At 45.3% G+C, this 22,618-nt stretch overlaps 1 protein-coding gene across 2 annotated transcripts in view; it reads right to left on the minus strand.

The window, feature by feature from the left end:
- Positions 1–22,618, minus strand: part of Tcp11l2 (t-complex 11 like 2) — a 27,878-nt gene continuing 5,260 nt past the window's right edge. For both annotated transcript variants that reach the window (XM_057757973.1, XM_057757972.1), the window contains exons 2-10: positions 20,377–20,678; positions 18,165–18,300; positions 17,034–17,154; positions 15,687–15,907; positions 11,925–12,061; positions 8,716–8,897; positions 8,338–8,519; positions 6,160–6,332; positions 1–843 (exon numbers count right to left, since the gene is read on the minus strand). In XM_057757973.1, the coding sequence (XP_057613956.1) occupies positions 599–843; positions 6,160–6,332; positions 8,338–8,519; positions 8,716–8,897; positions 11,925–12,061; positions 15,687–15,907; positions 17,034–17,154; positions 18,165–18,300; positions 20,377–20,527 (1,548 nt within the window). In that variant the 5' untranslated portion in view covers positions 20,528–20,678 and the 3' untranslated portion in view covers positions 1–598. The remainder of the gene's footprint in view (positions 844–6,159; positions 6,333–8,337; positions 8,520–8,715; positions 8,898–11,924; positions 12,062–15,686; positions 15,908–17,033; positions 17,155–18,164; positions 18,301–20,376; positions 20,679–22,618) is intronic.

Genomic DNA, 22,618 nt, shown 5'->3' on the forward strand with positions numbered 1-22,618 from the left:
TCAGCTGCTTAATAAAGTTTTTATTACAGAACATTCATGTTATGAAAGCCTCAAAAGTAGGAACGAACATTTAAGTGAAAACTAAATAAACACACCAAGGGCTATGATTAAAATCCTAATAAATGGACTTGGCTAGATCCAGACTTGAGACACAAATTTATTTTGCCACTTAACAACAAAAAAAAAAGCAGAATGCCCTTCATTTTCAATATATTTTTTAAATGTTTGCACATTGTATTCCTGCAGGCAACTGCAGTATAATCAAGTATATAAACAAAAACAACTCCTTTTAGGTTGAATGAATGAGCCACATAGAAATACTCGGTATAAATGTGTAAGAAAACACCAGTATTATATAGGTGATATAAGTCATTACAAATTAGTTTTCTTCATTAAACCTGTCTGCCTTAACTTGGAAATGATACACAAAAGAGTCTATGGCTATGTGGCCCTTCCGTGATGCCAACGTTACCAGACTACACAGGTTCAGTCCAACACTGCTCTGAGGACAGCACTGGATATGTGCCGTTGGCAGAAATGAGGACAGGACAGTGCGCCAAGGGTTGACCTCCATCTCTTCTCCAGCGCCAGCTTCACGTCAGTTGGTTGGCAGTGAAGCGTCCATCTTCCCCACAGCTTCATCCCTCAAGAGCAGCTTTCGGAATATATTTGCATAGATTGGTCCATACACCTGTTTGTTGAGATTCACAATGTTTGTGAATTGACAGCCAAGCACTTCCAGCTCCTGCTGAATGACATCAAGGCCCAGTGGCACAGGAGGCAGGCTCTTATGAGTGCTTGAAAGACAGAGCAGGCTTCTCATGTACACCTGGATCCGTTTGTCTAAAGGAAAAACAACGGTATCATTACCTGTTCCATTAAGTACATAGTTTTTAATAATAACAGTAAGACTCCCATTTACCCCTGCCTGTACTCAAGTGGCACTGCAGTTCCTCCATTAAGGATGCAGAGTATTTCTTCATCCTCCGTCTGAACTGGCTTTGTCACCTGTTTTTGCTAACGCACAATGTTACAGAAATGCCAGGATGCCAGATGCATGCCTAAGCCCCAAGATGCATGACTGATTCCACTCTGCCTACCATCAGCCATGTGAGTAAGGCTGAAACTGCTGGGCAAGGCTACAAGAGAGAAAGCCAATTCCCCCAGATCTACGGGAGAGCGCTGCAGAGAGCTACCTCTCAAGCTTCTGATAAGAGTCTGGCCGAGATCAACAGTGCTACCAGCTTAAGCCACAGAAACATGAATGAGTTGGACAAGGCCAAATAACTACTCATTTGACCTACAGTCTTGTGAGAAATAAGTAGATAAAACTTAGTCTATAGAGTTTTAGGATGACTTATATATAGCGAGAAATGGTTGATCAGAAAAAACTAAGTGCTTTTGTGAGGTACAATTTTTTTCTTGTTTTTTTCTAGACAGGGTTTCTCTGTAGCTTTGGAGCCTGTCCTGGAATTCACACTGTAGACCACCCTGGCCTCGAACTCAGAGATCCACCTGTCTCTGCCTCCCAAGTGCTGGGATTAAAGCTACAAGCCACCATTGCCTGACTATGTGGTAGGATATTTTTACAAAAGTCAATGACCAACATCCAGCACCATCACTGAAGTTGGCACTATCAACTCAGCAAGCATCATAATTGTTTAGGGTTTGGTTTTGTTTTTATAGAAGCATTTTAAAATCAGGGATTTCATGCTGAAATCCAAATTTTTGGTTCTATAAGAAAAAAAATCTAGAAACCCAGCACACTTGGGATTTCAATACAACACAGAGGAAGTTGGTCCACACATCTAGGTTTCCCAGAGACAGCGAAGCCCATGCCTACTGCTCTGGTATAGTTCAAACTGTACTGTGCAAAGCGCCATAACCTGGTAATTATTACCCCGCCCTCTGCACAGGAGGCTGTGGAAGGACTGCTCCACTGCACTGCATCAGTCACCTCCCTTGCCTGCCCCACTGCATCTCTCGGTGACCACCAAATACAAGCAAGTGCATGCAGAGATTGGGCTACAGTCGCATCGGACAGTAATGCCAACCAGACCGACCACCAGTATGCAGCCCCAAGGGCTCTCCCCAGCTTTGGAGACCAAACCCTCAAACCTAAGAATGTTTGCTAATAACACCGTCCACTGAGGACAACAGTTACGACATGAAATCAGACTTTTTCCCACCTTTGGAGACAAAAGCCTGGGGTGGCCTCAAACATACTATGTATCTGAACTAGGGATCCTCTCACTGCCACATTCCAAGTGGTGGGATTTACAGGTATGAGTCAGTATGCCTGGCTTTTGACATTAATCCAAGCTCTTATTTTCAAACATTGTTTCCCACAAATTATACTTTAGCCAAAACTGACCCTGGAACCTGAAAATTTCCTCTTATTAAACTCCTGTCCCACCCCATTCCCTCTCTTTCCAGATCTCCTTCAATGCTGGATCTAAAGTAAGTTCTGTGGTCTCTCTGACCATCTGTTGCAGACTTCCACCAGGTTACACCAGTGTGCATGTCTTTGTCCTATCTTAAGGAGTGAGCTCTTTGAAGGTACGGAGGAGTGGAGGCTATGTTTCTTTATACTCCTGGCCTGACATATGGCACAAAAATCCTAGCTGAATGGAAATGAAAATGGGATGAAAACAGTTTATAAATACCAAACTGAAAACATTGGAAGCCTGGGGAAGGCAAGCTGAGACAAAATAATTCTCACCTATGTATTTCAACAAGGAGAAATTATCATGTATCTCTTAGGCATTTGAAAAAAAACTCTCAAAAATGGAAATGGCTATGGGCATGTATATACACATGTAATCCATAGATAATTTTTACCTTTTTTTATATATTGGGGAAAGTTTTGGTTTGAGAGAAAATTCCATTTCTAACTATCTTTTCAAAGTGTTACGGCATAGTGAGAGGTGTAATGCCCTTGGCAAACAGACCCACATCAACTAAAATACAGGGTGGCAGAACACAGGGAAGGCCCGTGCCAGCACTGCAGAGCATGGGTACTGCACACAGGGAGGACCCGTGGACAGCACTGCAGAGCATGGGTGTCACGCACAGGGAGGGGCTGTGGCCAGCACTGCAGAGCATGGGCACCACGCACAGGGAGGACCCGTGGCCAGCACTGCAAAGCATGGGCATCACGCACAGGGAGGACCTATGGCCAGCACAGCAGAGCATGGGTACTGCACACAGGGAGGGGCTGTGGCCAGCACTGCAGAGCATGGGCGTCACGCACAGGGAGGACCCGTGGCCAGCACTGCAGAGCATTTCCTATATGCCAAGATATAAATATTTAATTTATGCTGGTTTCTCATCATGCAAAAATTCAGTGAACTTTCCCTTAGACTGGGCCTAACTTCATCACAGATACAATCCAAACACTTTGTCACAAGAAACCCTTAAAATAAAATCTTTTCAAAATGATCATTATATCAACAAGTAGTTCTGCCTCCTCTTTGGCATTCATGTTTTTAAGCCAAGAATACAGAAGCATTTGTTCAGTTTGAAGCAGTCAAACGGAGTCCCTGCCAAAGACCTGTTCTTGTCTTCCAGAGTTAAAAGAGAGGCACTTAAGACCGTCACTTGAGCAGCTAAGGAAACGATACTTTGAATAAGATTTAAATACCTAAAAAAAAAAAAAGATTTAAATACCTTCAATGTGCAAAACAGCAGGCAAAGCTGCCCTGGGGAAACTAAGCTGCTTTACCAGATTTTAAGAGGTGTCTCCTGCCCCCGCCCCACTTCCCACCTTATATCCAGGGCACAGACACACTGTGAGTCCAGGGCTCCAGCTCTGCCCAAATACAATTAGGAATATGAACCCTGCAGCCAGATGGGCAAGGTAAGAATCCCAACTCTACCCTGTTAGTTTATTTAGACATGGGCACTACCCTGTTAGTTTATTTAGCCATGGGTACTACCCTGCTAGTTATTTAGAAATGGGTACTACCCTGTTAGTTATTTAGACATGGGCACTTTACAGTATGCATCAAGTACCATCTATACATCCAGTACCATGTAGAGAAGCAGCAGACAGCGGACACATTCCCTGTGCTCATAAGGTCTGCATGCTAGTGGGGAGCCAGCCACATGTGTTTGTTTCTTTCCCCAGGAGCACAATCTTTCCGAGCACAGCTGCTCCTCTGGAGACCAAGGGCAGAGGCAGATCACCAGCTGTGACAAGGGGCTGTGCCAGTTACCATCATCCACTGTCCCCTCTTGGTAGCAGCCTCTGCTGCCACCCACAGTGCTGTACCCTGGCACTGGTCCTTTCTGGGGTCAAGGTGAAGCCTTGGACCACCTAAGTAGCCTGTGCAGCTGAACTTCTGGTATCCTATGCTCCCAGGAACAAGAGTAAGAGAAATTATTGCAGAGCCCCTGAATGTTACACTAAAATAAATAAAATAAAATGTCACACTGCTAGGGCCCAACACTGTACTTGGAAAGCTTACAGGTTAGTCCTGGGATATACTCTCTTCCGCCTTCTATGCTATGTTTTCAGCCTCTGCATAACTGAACACGTTTTATAAACACCTGCCTTTGTCCTCTTTATGGTGACACCCTGCTTGTATAAGGGAATGGTCTGTGTCTCCCCTACACTGATACTCGGGTTCAGCAGGCTGTCCCAGAGTTGAGCACACATTTCAAGATTAAGTTCCTTTGCCTCTCATCACCGAGACCAATTCAAGGACAAAACCTGACCTACAGGTAGGCTGTTTACAGCCCACAGGACTCCATACCTACAGGTAGGCTGTTTACAGCCCACAGGACTCCATACCTACAGGTAGGCTGTTTACAGCCCACAGGACTCCATGCTGGGTCACTGTTAGCTAACAGTAAGACTCCTAACTCTTGTGTGGTGATGTGAGATTCCCCTCTGTATGCTGTGAATATGTTTTGTTACCACTGGTTAATAAACAAGCTTCTTTGGCCTATGGAAGGGCAGAATATAGCCAGGCTGGAAGAGAGAGAGAGAGAGAGAGAGAGAGAGAGAGAGAGAGAGAGAGAGAGAGAGAGAGAGAGAGAGAGAGAGAGAGAGAAGGCAGAGTCAAGGAGACGCCATGTATCTGCCGAAGGAGAAGGACGCCAGAACTTGACCAATAGGCCACAGCCTTGTGGTGATACACGGATTAATAGAAATGGGTTAATTTAAGATGTAAGAGCTAGCTAGAAATATGCATGAACCATTGGCCAAACAGTGTTGGAATCGATATAGTTTCTGTGTGATTATTTGGGTCTGGGCGGCTGGGACACAAAAGCGTGGTCTCTGTCTATGCTTAACCATGGAAGGGTGATGGCAGAGTAAGCCACCTTAGCGTGCAGGCGCCCAGTCCATGGGGCAGTGCTGAGATTGGAGAGATGGAGCAGAAAACCCGAAGCAGCCAGTCCCATCCCTGACCCTCTCAGCTGCAGGAGTCCTGGTGCGTGCTCCATACTGCCAACTCTCCCCCCAGCCTGACACTGAGAAGTTGTCTGCCTTGACCAGCAAACACAATGAGAGCCCATCCGTGATGTCTCCCAGGTGTGCTCACAGCAGATCCATCGGCCTCACTCTGTGAGCCGCACATTCACCCAGATTTCCACATCACCATACTGTCTACATAAAGACCACTGGCTGGGTAGTTAGGGTAGGCTCTGAACAGAGAAGCAAGGCCTATGGAAACATCGATTTTTCTTTATACTTTATTTGTCCTTCAAAAGTAAAAGCTAAGTATCTATGTCGACTAGTTTATGTCAGCTTAGTAAAGTCATCAGAGAGGAGGGAGCCTCAGTTGAGAAAATGGTTCTATAAGATCAGGCTGGAGGCAAGCCTGCCGAGTGTTTTCTTAATTAGTGATCAATGAGAGGGGGCCCACACCATTGTGGGTGGAGCCACCCCTGTGCTAGTGGTCCTGAGGTCTAAAAATAAACAAGCTGAGCAAGCCAGGTAAGCAAACCAGTAAGAGCACTCCTCCACGGCCTCTGCATCAGACCCTGCCTCTGGATGCTGCTTTCAGTGATGAGCTGTGTTTAGTACTGTGTACTAATATGTAATAATGTAGTAATACGAATATATGATTGACACTTAAACCTCGTCCGATGCAGCGAGTTAAAGCAGATTCAAACCGAAGCAGAAACTGTTTAAAAATAAAGAGGACTCACCCATCAAGGTACAGACAGGATTGTCCTTCTTTTCGAGGCTTGAAAATTGACCAATGAGATTAGCTTGAACCTCAGCATTTAAAGTGGGTGAGCCTCTCTCTTCCAGGGCCTTATTAACTTCAGCACAAGTCTGAACACCAATAGAATCCAGGGCTTCCTTCAAGTTAAAGGTCCTAGAAAACACAGAACAAAGTGCATCAGTCAGGTCTTCAGGCATCTTCTCAAATACGCTGCTGCAGGTGCTTGCCAATTCTCTCTCACAGCAACAGTAACTGCTTTTATTAGAACGGACAGACAATAGCGCCTCTCCCAGCTACCGGTGCTCTCACACTGTAGGTTTTTAAGTGCTGAGAACCATGCGCTTGTGCACCCGTGTCCGACAGGAAAGCAAAGGTGCTTGTAAAACCCGTTTCCACAGGGTTAGCAAAAGGGACAGAAAATATCCATTTGCTTCTCAAACCCACTGGTAGGAGTGAATTCATTCGTACACATTTTGAAAGACTTATCTTACATATGTGAATATTTCACCTATATGCACATATGTGCACCACATGTGTGCCTAGTCCCTGTGGAGGCCAGAAGAGGTCATCAGATCCTCTGGAACTGGAGTTACAGACAGTTGTTGTTTGTGTTGGCAACTAAACCCAAGTCATCTAGAAGAGAAGCCAAGTGCTTTTAACCATCTCACAGATATTTTTAAAGAGCTTATAAAGTTGAGCAGAAAAACATAATTTTTCTATAACTATAATAAATCTATAACAGCAGTCAAAATCAGAGATATTGAGAGGCCAAATCAACTGACATTCTAGATTGATCATGACCAAAGGCAGTCATTAGCAAACAAATAATCCCAAATGCACAGTCTAGACATTAGACAGTAATTAAGGAGTAGCGCATTTAATCGAGAAGGAAAGAAAGAACTAGTGAGGGTGTTTGTAGATCTGCACTACTGAAGAATAATTGAAAACGACATCTCTGTGAAAACTATGAACTAAAGAAGGAGAGGCAGCCTGGTGATAGGAGGTAGCATAACGGAGTACATTAGGACTTAAGTTTGATGTGGTAAAGACTGTGGTTCAAACAGGGCTCCTGCACGGGACTTGCTGGATGCCTGACTTAGCTCTGAGCAGAAAGGCAAGTGAACAGAGGCGCTGAGTGAGAAGAGCGTGGAAGCGGTTGTCACCACCACTGCTCCGCCTTAGCTGATCTGCTGCCGACCCACACCGGACCCTCCCGGCTCTGTAAGCCAAGGGCAGGTTGTCTGGATAAAATCTTTTCCTTCTGATGTTTAGTATACTATAGGGCAGCTTTCTCCTGCTTTTAGTCACTAAGTTCTTAGGCTAAAGGAAAAATTAAATTTTAATATAAGTCACTTCTTATTCACAATAAAAGCAAAACCTTGCCTGTTTTGTGACAGATCACCAAAGCATATGCAAATGACATCCACTTGTTTTATATTACAGATGCTGTTACTCCATCTACAAGGCGAGTACGTGGGCAGTGAACGAATTCATTTCCTATGAAGGAATGTTTCCACATATATGAAACAACCGGTAAACAGAAATAAAGCCATAAGGAGGACGACTGAACAGCTAAGCGGATATTAATAACTAACATTCACTGAGTACATGCTGTGTGCCAGATACCTGGACAAAGACTCTCATAGGAATCTCCTTTTATTTTCACAGTTCCAAAGTAGAAAAAAATATTATTATCCTTCTTATGTGCACGTGGAGTGGGAGAGTATGCTCCTCAGTCACGTGTGCTCATGTCGAGGCCAGAGATCAACTTCAGGTGTCTCCCTCCACGGCTCCCCACTTTAGGAGACAGGGTCTCCCACTTCACCTGGCGCTAGCTGGTCTGGAGCCTGGCTGGCCAGCAAGCACCCAGAACCCATTTCTCTGTCCGCCTGTACAGCCCCCAGGGTTACAGACGCACGCCTCCAAAGCAATGACCCACAACAGTGCTTGTGCACATGGCAGAAAGGGGAGCACGACACTTATCCTGGCACGTCCACGGGACACGGTCGGCCTTCCCGGGAAAGGACACCGAGAACTTCGGAGAAGCTCGGAAGCCAGCAGTGCCTGCTACATCCTCATGGCCAAGGTTATTGCCTGCTTTGGGAGATACGTGTAGAACCTTTCCATGTGACGGAACAGACACACATAAAGGACTTACTCTTTATTCATGCCTTCGAGTAGAACAGCTGAAATCCTTTTCAACCTGTTGGCGAGCTCGGGCAGGCCTTCTGTGACAGCACCCACCATGTTGTTGGTGACTAGGGACAAGCAGGCAATCGTTCTCAACTGATTCAGCTTTTCTGTCAGTTCCTGAAGTCGTGCTCCATCTGTCACGAGTGTCTAGCATATTTAACACGTGAAAACACGGAGGGAAGCACAATGCCATGAAAATGTGAAATACGCAGCGTCCTGTCTACGTCCTCATTTCTGTCTGACTTTAGTTACCACACCATGTGCGACACAGACGGGCTCTCTGACTCAGAGTCACAACGCAGGAACTGAACGCCCGATACCTGTGCAGGACAGAGCCACTCACCTCTGGCAAGACCTTCGTCTGGTAATCCCACCGAAGCAGTTTCAAGTAGCAATTATTTAGCACCAATAAAGGACTTAGGCTTGGCGGGGAACTCTGTTCAGTTCCAGGAGCTACGGCAGTCTCAGAAAGGAATTCTTCATCTATAGACTCTTTCAGCCATTCCGTAGTTTGACTGAGGGCATCTAAGAGCAAAATAATAATAATAATAATAATAATAATAATAATAATAATAATAATAATAGTTATTCTTTAGCAGATCAGTCCTTTTGTTTACATATTCCACATGACAGATTCACACAGGTCCCAGGCATGAATGAAAATATACAGCCAGGCCCTAAGTCCATGTGGAGAGACAGACCTGTGAGCAACTACTGCTTCTAATAGCGAATGCTCGGGGAGCAGGAGAGAACAAGGTTATTCAAAGATGCTCATGAGAAAGACCTGCCATGTGACACCTCAAGGCAGAGATTAGCAAAGGCTACCTGGCATGCTAGCGAGGAGAACACCCACACAGAGACCTTCCAAAGGCAGCATACGGCACATCACATATGTATTGCTGGTTCTTACAGAGCTAGAGTAGAAAGAACAATTCCTAATGGCATTGCTTTGGCAGCTGGAAACCAGCTTGCCCCACTTGCTCACAGACGACCTTGAGTTTGGACTCAATGCATTAACCCCTCCAGGGTGCTAAACTTATTTGAGTGATTAGAGCTGTATTTTTGCCAAGATCCGTGTGCATGATTATGTTCCCATATTCCTTAACAGAGAAACCCTGTCTCCAAAACACCAAAAGAAAAAAAGAAAAAACAGCATGTGTTCTCAGGCAGAAAACATCTGGGTATCTAGGCTCTACACTACTGACATCGTCTAGGCTGGTAACTTAACCTCAGCTTCTTCATATGGAAACAGAGGGCGACGGCATTGCCAGCCTCTTAGGATTTCAGTCAGACCTGAATGAACTAATCAGTGAAAGAGTTTGACAATGGTAATAGTAACTATCCCAAAATCCAAACAGCTCCAGTTATTGGGGAGATCTAGTCGCCCTTCTACTATTTCCTTGTAAAGGTTTTAACTTGTCCCACAGACCTCAAAAAGTCTCTAAATTGCTATCGAAGGGAAATGTGGTATCATGAGCTCGTTACCAAGCAGAACATGCCTACATTTATGGCCATTCCTCAAGTGGCTCCCATGATCTATGTGCTCCCCTGGATGTGCTCCAGGGTGTAAGGGCCCATTTAAAATCAGCATCCGCTGTGCCCTGTTTACATAATGCTATGTGCTATCATTGTGATGGAGAAGCTCAGGCTATCAGGGGTGGACCAGAGGGAAGCTAGCCTACCCAACAGCCTTAGATCACCACAATAAAACCCCCATCACCAGAGCCACCTGCTAGCTGCCATGGCACTTCCAGCTTCTCCACTGGACGAGGAAAGGGTGACAGGACCTGCCTCACTGGGCACTTGATTGATGGAGGTAGTATTTACTCAATCGTTCTCTGCCCCCTCTCCAGTCATAAACCTAGCCCATCAAAGTTATCAATAATCCTCATTAGTCAAGTCCAGGGGATCAAATCTCAGCCTTCATCTCTCTTGACTAGTTCAAAGGTCCTGTTGCATCCACTCAGCTTCTCCTGTTACACTGTAGGATGCACTCCTGGCTGGCATCCTACCTCCCTGGCTATTCCCATAGTCTCCATAGTTGATCCTCCTCCTGTTACACTGTAGGATGCACTTCTGGCTGGTATCCTACCTCCCCAGCTATCCCCATAGTCTCCATTGTTGACCCTCCTCCTGTTACACTGTAGGATGTTCTTCTGGCTGGCATCCTACCTCCCCGGCTATTCCCATAGTCTCCACAGTGGATGGTCCTTACATCACCTCTAGATGCTAAACCGTCCCAGGCCAGACCCCTCGACAGCCACACTTACTCCCGAAGGCCATCTTATCCCATGTAAGAAAGATAAGGGCACGGACTTGTGAGTCTGCCTGGGTGAGTCCAGCTCCATAGTTTATAAGCTGTGTTATAGAAGCAACTGATTTAACCTCTCTATGCTTCAACTTCTTCATTTAGGAAGTGGGAGGCAACTTCATATACTTGTAATATTACTGTAAGAAAAATTGGTTACAATGTGCTAAGCCCCTTTTCCAGTTATCTACTTTTATAGCTGTACATAGTATCAATATGCTGATGAACCCCAGTGTGTATCCACGGTTCCCAACATCAAACCCTCACACCTGATGCCTACCTGGCATCTCTACACTAATGTCAAACTATATCTTCATGTACCAAAACCCACTTTTCTTTCCCAAGTTTCCCCATCCCACTACTAACCCAGTGCTTCATCCAGATATCTTACTGAGTCATCCTCAGTGCCTCCATCCCCCCTCACCCAACCTTTACCAGACATTCTCCACGCTCAGAGCCCGACCTCACTCCCTCTATCTCTACTATCTGGACCAGCCACCACCATTCCTGTCTGAGAAGCACTGGACACGTGACTGAGAGCTCTGGGTGCTCACTGCTCACGTGCAGGAACCACGCTTTCAAAGTCAAAGTCACATGCTGCTTCTAGCACGAGACTCTCAGAGGCTCCTCACTAAAACTGACACAATCTGCCTTATTTCCCTCTCAGCCCATCACCCATCCCTCCTTCCCTTGCCAACTTTCCCTCAGTCACATCTGCCTTGTACACATCAAACATCAAAGCCAGCCTCTGCCTCAGGGTCTCTGTCCTGGCAGCTCCCTTTTCCCTATACCTGGGTATGCCTCACCCATAGTTCTTAGCAGAATCTGCTCAAAGGTTACTAAAGAAGCCTTGCTCCTTCCTTACAAACGCCGTCTGCCCTCACTGCCGTCACGCTACCATCTGCTCCCTAAAGATACACAGGACAGACTATGCTTGTTTGTTATGCCTACGAGAATATCAGCTCCCTGGAGACTACAACTTCATTCTGTTCTGTCTATCGCCATACCATAGCACCTTCCCAATAGGACACAGCAGATTCTCAATAAATCTTTCCCAGTAAGTCAATGGGAAAGTAAGGTGTGCAGTACAGCTTCCAGGACGCACACACAACAATTACCAGTTTGTGATGTCAACTTTTAAGAGGCTTAAAACATTTTAACATTAACACAACTCAAACAGGCAAGAGTTAGAGTATCGTACTCTGACCCAATTTTGACATGTGCACACATTGTATCATACATACTTGGAGTTCCTTCTAAAATTTCCTGGAATTTGTTCCTCTCATATTCCACCAAATGATTCTGGATGTGAGGTCTAACTGTCCTAATGACAAAATTCGTCATGTCCATTCTCATGAGGTCCAAGACACGGAATATTTGCCTAAAAATTTCAGAATTGAAATGAGAAATGGTTAGGAAATGAAATTGAAACGGACGACCACCCATGTGTCACAGGCTGGACAATATAACCCTCCTGAAAACGGTGCTGAGAATGTCAACAGTCATTCGCCAGGGTCATTTTTCAAGGAGGTTATACATGTGGATCCTACATGTCTCCTCCACGCACTGTGCAATCACCCACTGTGGCAGCATCTGTAACAATCCCAGCCCATCCACCACAGCCTGTTGCAATTTTATGGAGTCTGAACTGCTACTATGGAAAGAAGGAAAACGTCTAAGTAAATAAAAGGCCAGGGCAGTGAGGTGTTGAGGGAAGAGCTGATTTTCAGGCTGAGCAGTCCTGCTCAGATTCAGCTTTTCAGGTGACCAACTCTATGATCAAGCACACTTCCTCAGTGCCTCAGTTTTTCATGACCAAAAGAAGAGAACATCCGTTGAAAGTGTGTTATGAACAGTAGTGAGATAATGAAAACAGAAGTTCAGGAAGCAATTGTTTTCATCGCTGTCTTTGCATAATAGCCAGGAGATGGAGCCAGCCTAGATATCTATCACTGCTGGGTAGATGAAAATACAGTCCACTTATACCAGTGATCTCAAACTTCCCAATGTGCTGACCTTTTAATACAGTTCCTCATGTGCTGGTGACCCCCAACCTTAAAATTATTTTCTTTGCTACTTCATAATTGTAATTTTGCTACTGTTAAGAATTAGGTGGATGGTGGTGGTGCACATCTTTAATCCCAGCACTTGGGAGACAGAGGCTGGACAATCTCTGAGTTCAAGGTCAGCCTGGTCTACAGAGTGAATTCCAGGACAGCCAGGGCTACACAGAGAAACCCTGTCAAAAACAAAGAATCATAATGTAAACATCTGTGTCTTTGTTGGTCTTAAAAACAGAATTAGGAAAAAAAAAACAAAAAAACAAATTGGCTCCATAGTTACTGAGAAACCCTGTCTCAAAAAAACAAACAAGCGGGCTGGAGAGATGGCTCAGTGGTTGAGAGCACTGGCTGCTCTTCCAGAGGTCCTGAGTTCAATTCCCAGCAACCACATGGTGGCTCACAACCATCTGTAATGAGATCTGGTGCCCTCTTCTGGCATGCGGGCATATATGGAGGCAGAATGTTGTATATATAATAAATAAATAAAATCTTTAAAAAAACAAGCAAACAAGCAAAACAACAACAACAACCCCTGTGAAAGTGTTATTTGACACCCACCCAAAAGGCTGAGAAACACTGATTTATACTATGGAATTTTATTCAAATTTTAAATAAATAGAACTATGAAACATACAGGAAAATGCATGGAACTAGAGAACTTTCTACCGAATGAAGTGACTAAGACCTAGGAAGACAATCAATCTCTCGCGTGAGGATCCCAGCTTGGGCTTTTGAGTTATGTGTCTGTGTTGTAGCAGTGTCTGGAAAGGGCAGGAAACAAAACCCCAGGAGGTTGCAGAAGGCCCGAGTGCGTGAGATGGCGAAACAAACGGGACACGGAAGCAGAAGAGGGGTACGATTCGCTGGCAAGGTTTCAACAGGGATGGGGCAGGGAGGATGGGGCATGGGGATATAACAAAAGCAAAAGATGTCTGAAAAAAGTGCATATGAAACCCATGTCTTCGTAAACGAAAAGCTAGGAATGAAGAAGCCCTGTGGTGTGGGTAACGCTGCTACCGGAAGTCATCTGTCTTTAAAATCCCATCATCAGGAATGGGACATTTCCCTCCAACTTGTTGCCCAGAGAAGTCCCAAAACTTTCTCCAAAACAACGTAGTCTACGGCCACTGTCCTTTTGCTGCCCACCAGGATTAGGTAGTAAGAGTAAGCCTATTTCTAAGGAGTCTACACATTAGACTGTTGGACACAGAGAAATCAACCCGGATCTAAAAGGGCAGCTCCCCCTGGATGCTATGTATATAGTGTCAGGCGGTGCAGTCCAGGTTGCGGGGGAGAACATTCATCAGTGGTTGTCCCTAGCTGTGTGAATGCTGTGGACTACAATACAGACCTTCTGGGCAGCAGTGGCATGGCTAGTAGGGTAACCAAATACATTCTGATCGGATTTAAGGCCTACTTAAATCACAGAAAGGAAGACACACCTAATGCTGTAAGCTAAATCAAAATCCTATGACTTAGAATGCCGTAGGCCACAGAGGGAACCCACTACTGTTGTTTTGCTAAATGCACATTGTCAAGCTGCCTTCTAAATACTTATGTTTATACTCATAGATTAGTGCTGCTCTCAATCTCACACAGAGATGTCCCCTTCTACAGCGGCTGAAGGGCACAAGACTGGGCCCTCTGATATTCCATCATAGATAAAAGAAGTGGCCATAAAGTCCCATCCCGGCCTAGCAGCTACTAACAGTTAATGGTGGCTGGGAAAAGGTGGCATTCTCCTCAGTGGTTGTAGCCACTCAGAGCTACCCATGCTCATGCAAGCAACTCTAACTAAACTCAGTGGATCAAATAAAAGTGGTATCCACTTGGTACCCATGACCAAAATAAACACTGGAGATTTGACATCATATGCCAGTAACACTGTAACTACAAGAAGAGTTTCTACAACCTTCCAGAACTTAGGACAATTTTAAAGACATATAATGCCCATTTTACAGGTAAGTGAAGTGTCGCCTTGAGAAACTGTCAACTTGCTACCGACTACAAATGAAATTACTTTCTCTATATAGACCAGTTTCTATCTCCTTATTTTCTAAAGCTAACATAAAGTTCACTTCTCAATATGACTTGTATTCATAAAAGAAAATAGTTCTCCCCAATGGCAATAAGTGGCTCCCAGTACATCCTTTGGGATTATGAGGAAGTTATTGTCTACAGAGATAGAAAAGATGTTCACACATTAATTAATGTGACCCTCACATCCTTGGAGAAGCTGTAGAAGAGCTGGATGGCTGACTACCAATGTCTGGCAGATCTGAGGCTATGGCAATATCTCCAGACATTGCTTCTCCAGCCCCATGTCAATCTGGTGAGACTGTGTGACTAGTCAAAGTCAAGGGTATATGCCCTGTTGGTGCTGAGTTTACACACTGATGTACCACAGTCCCTTTATACTTGTAGCTGTAGGCAAGGAACAACCAAGGACAAGAGAAGCTTGGGTCCCCAAAATGAAGTGAGGAGCTGCCTGACCAATAATCCTCCAGTTAGACACCATACAAAACAACTGTCTATTGACAAAATCACTGTGAATTCAGTAGCAGCTGATGACTCTTACCAGCTGATGGCTTCCTCTAGCCCTGACTACAAGGACCCCCTGCTGGAAGCTCGACAGCCCTCTACCCTCCTTCAACAGCACCAAGAGCGACTGTCCAATCAGCACTGCACTGTTCAAGGTCTGTTTCTCTCTTCTGCTTCTATTACTGTATCCTCAGGGCACACTGAAGGCTGACTAACAACCTTGCTAGAAAATTCTACACACTCTGTCAAGGATTGACGGGCTCCCTGTCTGCCCCATTCCCCTCGCCCCCAGTGTCACAAGCTCCCTTGGAAGGCCGGTGATCTATGCTGTCCATGCTCCCGGGTCTCTTCTGAATGAAAGTGAAGAGACTATATGACAATGTGTACAGCAAAAGGGCTAACCTCAGCATCTCCACGATGTTGGTCGTAGCCTTCAGCTCTCTGATATCTTCGTCTCTCACAGGAGCACACATCTTTCCCATTGTGGTGATGACATAGTTGGCCAAACCCTGAATGTCAACAGCATTGTGCTCAGCCTGCTGTCTAATGAGGTCAATGTCCAGCACTTCGCAAATCTGGTTGTGAAGGCTGTTTGCACCCGGAGCGAGAAAAGAGAGGAGAATCTGCACAGGAGAGAAGGGACAGCAGCACTGTTAGAGACGAATGTGTGACTCCTCCCGTTCACACCACAATGTCCGGCCACATGGTGCCTAGGAAGTTTATCAGGGACATTCAGTGTCTCAACCTTGAGAAGAAAGCTCAATCTGCTGAATCACAAGCCACCACTGTGGTGAATGACAAGAAGCAGAACCTGAACACTTCAAAAAGCCTCCAGCGAGGGGAAGGAAGAACAGGTTGCATAACATGGCTCCAAAACCACTCAAGAGTAGATGAAAAACCCCTGTGACGTCCATGAAGAATTCCTTGCACACAAATGGTTAACTGAGTACTTGTGGCATGGTGGGCTCCAAGCTCCCGTGCACTGTGATGGCTGTGGAGCAAAAGCTCTGAGCCTGACAGTCTCGATTCAGGTCCCTCTGCCCTCAAAGCTGTGTGGGCCTGGGCGGGGGGAACACTGTGTACATAGAATAATACTGCAGTGCACGGCAAAGAGCAAGCGTCTTGTGCATGCCATGGGGAAGCACTGCCGTCATCCCATTTAGTTCCTGGAACTGCACCACAAACACTCAAGGGGCTGACATTTTAGAGGGTGAGCCCACTACTAACCCAGGTCTAACTCCAAGGTCTTGTTTTGTGTTCAAAGCTCTGTCCTGAGCTTCTGTGACTATTTCCCTGGATTCCACCCAGCTATAAGAAGTTATGAAAGAGTCGACTGGTCCCCGACAGCACTTGGTCTTTCAAAGTGAGGGATGATACAAAGATCCCAAGCAGTCTTGGGCAGAGGAAACCAGCTGCTACAGTGTATTTGCACCCCATTCCTATTCATATACTGAAACCCAATTCTGACAGGTAATTAGGTCATGAGTGTGCAGTCCTCATGAATGGGATTGAAGCCTTCATGGAAGGGACCCCAGAGGACTCCTTTGTCCCCTTCTGTCATGTGAGGATAAAGAAAGAAGGATTCTCCTACAAAATAGGCCTTCACCAGGCAGCAAATCTGGTGCCTTGGCCTCAGACTTCCCAGTCTCTAAGCCTGTGAAGAATCTCCACTGTTTATAAGCTGTCCATCCAGTCTCCATCACACTGACCCCAGTGGGTTAAGGCATTAATGGGACCACATCAACTTGCCTCTCTGATTTCTTCAAACAGTCTGATGGCATATTCATACTGGGGAGGCTCAGCACTGAGATCTGCTTTCACGACATCCCAGAAGGCCTGGTGAACAACCCGCTTCACTTGACCAGGAAGGCTAGAGCAAAAAATGGACTATTTAAAATGAGCATTAAAAGATGTATGTTCACTATAGATTTCCTAGAAAATTAATTCTAAAAAATCCAGAACCTATCTTACCCTTATGCCAATGATTAATCTTTTAACATATTTTCCTGTTCAAAGCATGGGTATTGTTTTCACAAAATAAAAACACAGGGCTGGAGTAATGTCTAGTGGGTAAGACTTGTGTAATCATAAAGACAGGAAGTCAGATCTCAGAGCCCTCTTAACAAGCCAGCTGTCCCACAAACACCTTGTGAGCTCTTCCTGGGAAGTCTCCTGTTTCAATCAAATATCCTCTTGAGGCTTCCATGTACACATATACTCAGACAGATACACACAAATAAAAATACATATTAAAAAATACCCAATATGAACAATACATTTTTTTCATTTAGAGATTCGTGTTGTTTTTCCCCTAAACTCTAAAATGTTTGCTTAGCATATCTTTCAATAACGTCATATCATGACTTAGTAGATATTTTTCTATACAGATCTGTATTTTAGGGATAAGATAACAGCATTGCTCTTTCTTCAGCAGCTGAACTTTCATGAGGGACAGAACAGGTTGGTCCCAAGGAGACATGTCTTTGAATGGCTGCCATCTTCTACTCAGATGTCCCATTTAACACCAGCCAGGAACAACTACTGAAACAGGAGACTACCCAGGAAGAGCTCACAAGACAGCACAACCTCACTCGATCCCCTAAGTCAACGCATGCCCACAGAACTCTTCCCGACATTTAATCACACACGCACAGAGAGAGAGAGAGAGAGAGACAGACAGACAGACAGGGAATCTTTAGCATCACTTACATACACAGAGCGAGACAGAGACAGAGAATCTTTAGCGTCACTTACACAGAGAGAGAGACAGAAAGAGGGGGGGAAGTAAGAGAATCTTTAGCATCACTTACATACACAGAGATAGACAGAGACAGAGAATCTTTAGCGTCACTTACACACACACACAGACTTCCAGGTTACCTGTTCTCTGGGACAGCATTTTGCTTCAACTGGAAGTTCTCATTGACAGCTATTTCATGAGCGAGAGTCATGTCTGATAAGCTCTTTGCCGCAGCCATCACGTCGTCAAACATGACGCCGCTGGGAGGACTTGTTGCTGAGAGAAAAACGAAGTCAGCTAATACAGTAGGAGAGAAGCTGGCATCCGGTGTCCCCTAGTGTCAAGGCAGGCTTGTTCTTGTAAACAGCGTGGCTTTACAAGTTAGAGAGCACACACTAATGGAAGGTGGACTTGGCCAAGGTTTCCAATATCTAAGCACTTCTTCTGTCGCTTCAGCTCCCAACTGTGTAGGCAGTTCAGCGCTAGCTCATTTGAGTTCACTGATACATATATTACCCTCTTAACAGGCTCTCTTTGAGGTGTTAAGACAATTTAACCTTTTTTTTTTTCAGTTTTTTTCAAGACAGGGTTTCTCTATGTAGCCCTGGCTGTCCTGGAACTCACTCTGTAGACCAGGCTGGCCTTGAACTCAGAGATCTGCCTGCCTCTGCCTCCCAAGTGCTGGGATTGGAAGTGTGCGCTATCATCACTGCTGAGCAAGAAAAGAACACAGGAGGAACTCAATACATAATTAAAGCGTAACAAAATAAATTTGAGAGGGTGAATTATCTACTCAGTAGGAAAACAGTAAAGAATTAGAGTTATTTCTAGATATTATACTAAAAAATTGTTCTAATATTTCAAGTTTACAAAATCAAGTCGGAAAATCTCAGCTTCAGTTAATTAAAAACCATGACCTCAAAAAAAGGCACAAATGGGCAACAGTTGTTCCCATTTGTTGTTTTAAAGGAGGCTGGGAGAGAAGATACTTAGGGGGAGGAGGATAAGAAAGAAGAATGATGCCCAGGAATCGACAAAATCTTTCTTCAGAATGCCTTCGTACCATGATATCAGATGTAGAGACTCTGGACATGGTGTCAAGGATGAGAAAAAGATGCAGAAGCACATGGCTGTGGATTCTCTACCTCAAGATGCTCCCTTAAAAACATCTGTGGTCCAGTGATATTCAGAAGTCTCAGTGCATCAGGATGCTCATAAAACTCCATTTATAAAAGAGCAAAACAAGATGGAAAATGACTGTCCAATGACAAATCAATATATCCATACAATGCCTATTTACTTTATGACACAGTAGGTGGTCATGAGGACAGTTCAGGAAGCAGTCTGTCATGAGCACGCATGTATTCCCGTTCCAATGCTAAGGGTGAGTCCACATCTGTGTGAAGGTGATGGTCTGGCAAAGTGCTGGCAGCTGTCTGTCATGTCTTTTCTCTATACTATAGATCTTCCAAGTTTTAAAACGGGAAATATAAAAATTTAAATAAACAAAACGTTGTTTTGGAGTGGGCATCTGATCTTACTGACTACCGGTTGTTTTCTCCTACCTTAGCTTTGCTAGTTTAAGAGGTTATGTACTTTCTAGACAAAATGCTAATTCAAAATTTAAAAAAACAAAAGGCAAAGCCAAGTAGTGGTTCATACCTACTACTGTAGCCCTTGAGGCTGTGGAGGAAACTGCCACAGGTTCAAAGCCAGCCTGAACTACAGAGTGAAATCTTGTGGAAAGTAAGGGGAAGGGGGAAAAAGCACCAGCTGACACACATCCTGTGTCCACAGACACAAACAAAGGGGGCGCTGTCTTCCTAGTGACAGCTGTTTTTCTGGGTCTCTCACAACCAGCAGTGTAGAAATTCTCTTTGTGGGCGGACTGGGGGGATTTGCACAATAGTGTTTGAAATCAGCAGGGAAACCCTCTTTAGAGCATTTCACTTCCTGTCCACCCTTCCGGAAAGGCAAATTTCCTTCAATGTGAAAAAGAAAAGACTAATTTGACTTCACCATAATCTGCACAAGATAATCTCAAGAAGGGGTGTTGCCACCATTTGGGAGACAAGCAGACAGGGCTGGGGGTGAGGGTTTTAGATGTCTGCTCAAACCAAACAGGTTAGAGACAAGGCTCACAATAAAATGAGCAGGCTAGAAACTTATCCCTAAGAACCCACGATGATTGCTCCAGTGCGTCTGACATACTGTTCTGGTGCATCGAGAAAGGAGGGAAGAGTGTGATCTGCTCACAATATTTCGGAGTTCTCAAAGCTACCATGCAATACCAGCACCTCCTCCCACCACCACCCTTACCCCACCACCACCACAACGCTCCCTGTTGCTCACAGTCAGGAGAACTGGATTTGCTGGAGAAATCGCTGGTGAAGCTCTGCCTGGAACACTCTAAGTCACTGAGCGAAGCCATGCTTTCGGAGAACGGGGAAGACTCCACATCACTCTGCTCGTTCACACACTGCTTCTCATCATTCAGAGGCATCTTGTATCAGCTTGGGGATGGAGGGGGGAGAGAGGGGAGAGGGAGAAAGAGAGAGGGAGAGAGAGAGGCTGAGACAGAGAGACAGAGAGATACAGAGACAGACAGGGAGAGAGAGACTGGGGGAGATGTGGGGGTGCACAAGAGAGAGAACCTGCACAGACAGAGAGACCCTAAATCAATATGGTTTCCAACATGCCTTTTCCAACATGGGTAATATAATGCCCAGAGGTGTGACAGTATAATGGGGAAAAGTCCAAGAAATTTCTTTACCCTTCCCCCAGCACCCTGACCAAAGACTGTTGCAAGATCATCAAGACTTCCTTCCACAACAGGGGTTTCAAGGCCATATCCAGTGCAAACGTGAAGCAGCCTTAAGTGATGTCAGACCTTCTTAAAACCCACACAGAGCACAGATGAGCTCCCCTGGGTTGGTGTAGAAGGCTCTGAGGGGCTCCTTAACCAGACTCCTTGCTCCTTTCTGGGGTAGTCACTTGAACCACCTGACTCCATGGGAGAAACTGACCTCAAAGACTGAACTTCCAGGGCTTTGCAAAGACTGAAGAGGACTATTTGCACCTCAGGCTCCTTCGCACAGCGCTCATAGTTACTGTTCTTACTGCTTTGTTTTAAATCAAATACGTTTAGCTGGTGTGGTGGGTAAGGGCACTTGCTGCCAAGCCCGACGACCTGAGCTCAATCCCTGCAACCCACATGACAGGAGAGAACCAGTTTCCACAAACTGCCCTCTGACCTCCACAAGTGCTGGCAGCATGAACACACCTATATATGTACACAGGATAAATTTAGAGAATGCAACTTAAAAAAAAAAGGATGTCCAAACAACCTCGTGGTGCCTCTGTGAGCCTCTCAAGGGAAGGAGAGACTGACGCGGCTTTCCGAACTGCCAGGTCTCTCCTCCATCTTCATGTCACAGCATGAAGACCAAGACCTGTTATTTGGTTTGTACTTAACAATTTACAGTGCACCTGACACACCTTACTGAATACCTAGGGACCCAGGGTTCTGATGCAGACCCAGAGGGACAAGGAGAGTCATTCCGCCATGGAACCAGTCCCTAGACTCTACGTCAACTGTTTTCTCTGGGACGTCACATGGCATACCAAGGAAGTCAGGCCTAGGACAATCTAGAAAGATCATGGCATATGCATGCCAGGCCTGGGCCCAAGAACACCAGCCAGGGCTATGAGGAATGAACATAGTACTGCTGACGCCAAAGGAGAAATTTTGCCCAAGGGAGCAGGTACTTCCAAACCCTGATAGACAACAGAGACAGAGAAAGTTTACTTCTATGAGGGGTGGGGTACTTTCACAAATGCCAGAAGAAAGAGAAACCATTAACAATGCATAATATGACTGGGAACGCCTCTATGGTTTCTTGAATGAATCTGCTCATTTTTATGGAGCACCTACTGTGCCAGACACTGGAAAAAGTAACTGACCAAAACAGACATGTCCCTATCCTCACAGTTCTCAAGTATATTTACTTCAAATCGTGTGTGCCAGATGAAAGAAGAGGAAATAAGGTATTGCTGAGAAGCACAAAGGGGGGGGGGTCAGGACTAAGGGGTATGGATGGGAGGTCCAGGCATCACTGGCAGATACAGGGCAAACTGCTTCTCTTGGGTACTCATAGGTCATAGGAACAAGAATAAGCCTGCGAGGGGGGAGGGCATTAAAAGGAAAAAGGTCAAAGGGCATTTTCACCTGGTCTCAAGCAAAACTTTCTTCAATCCTGACACTCACTCAGAAATGCACAGTTGCTCAGGTTAAAAACGTGAGCAGCAGAGAATTGTAACTGCTTCTGTGGATGGAAGGGCAAGGAGTAAGGGGAGCGGCCACTCGGAAGCATTCACCCTATCCTAGACTCCAAGCCTCCTACCATAGACACGGGCTATAAAATAGTCCTGAACACTTGGCTCTTCGGTGGCAGGGCAGTTTCCTCTACCCCATAAGCACCAGTTTTTACCTGAGTGTGTACTACCGTGTTCTGGGGAAAGGCATGGAGAGACAGGAGAAAATGACTGCTGTCATTCTCTGCCAACACTTCACTTCCCGTTGCTGGCATTGCTT

This window comes from Chionomys nivalis, chromosome 25, assembly GCF_950005125.1.
Source record: "Chionomys nivalis chromosome 25, mChiNiv1.1, whole genome shotgun sequence".
Lineage (NCBI taxonomy): Eukaryota > Metazoa > Chordata > Mammalia > Rodentia > Cricetidae > Chionomys > Chionomys nivalis.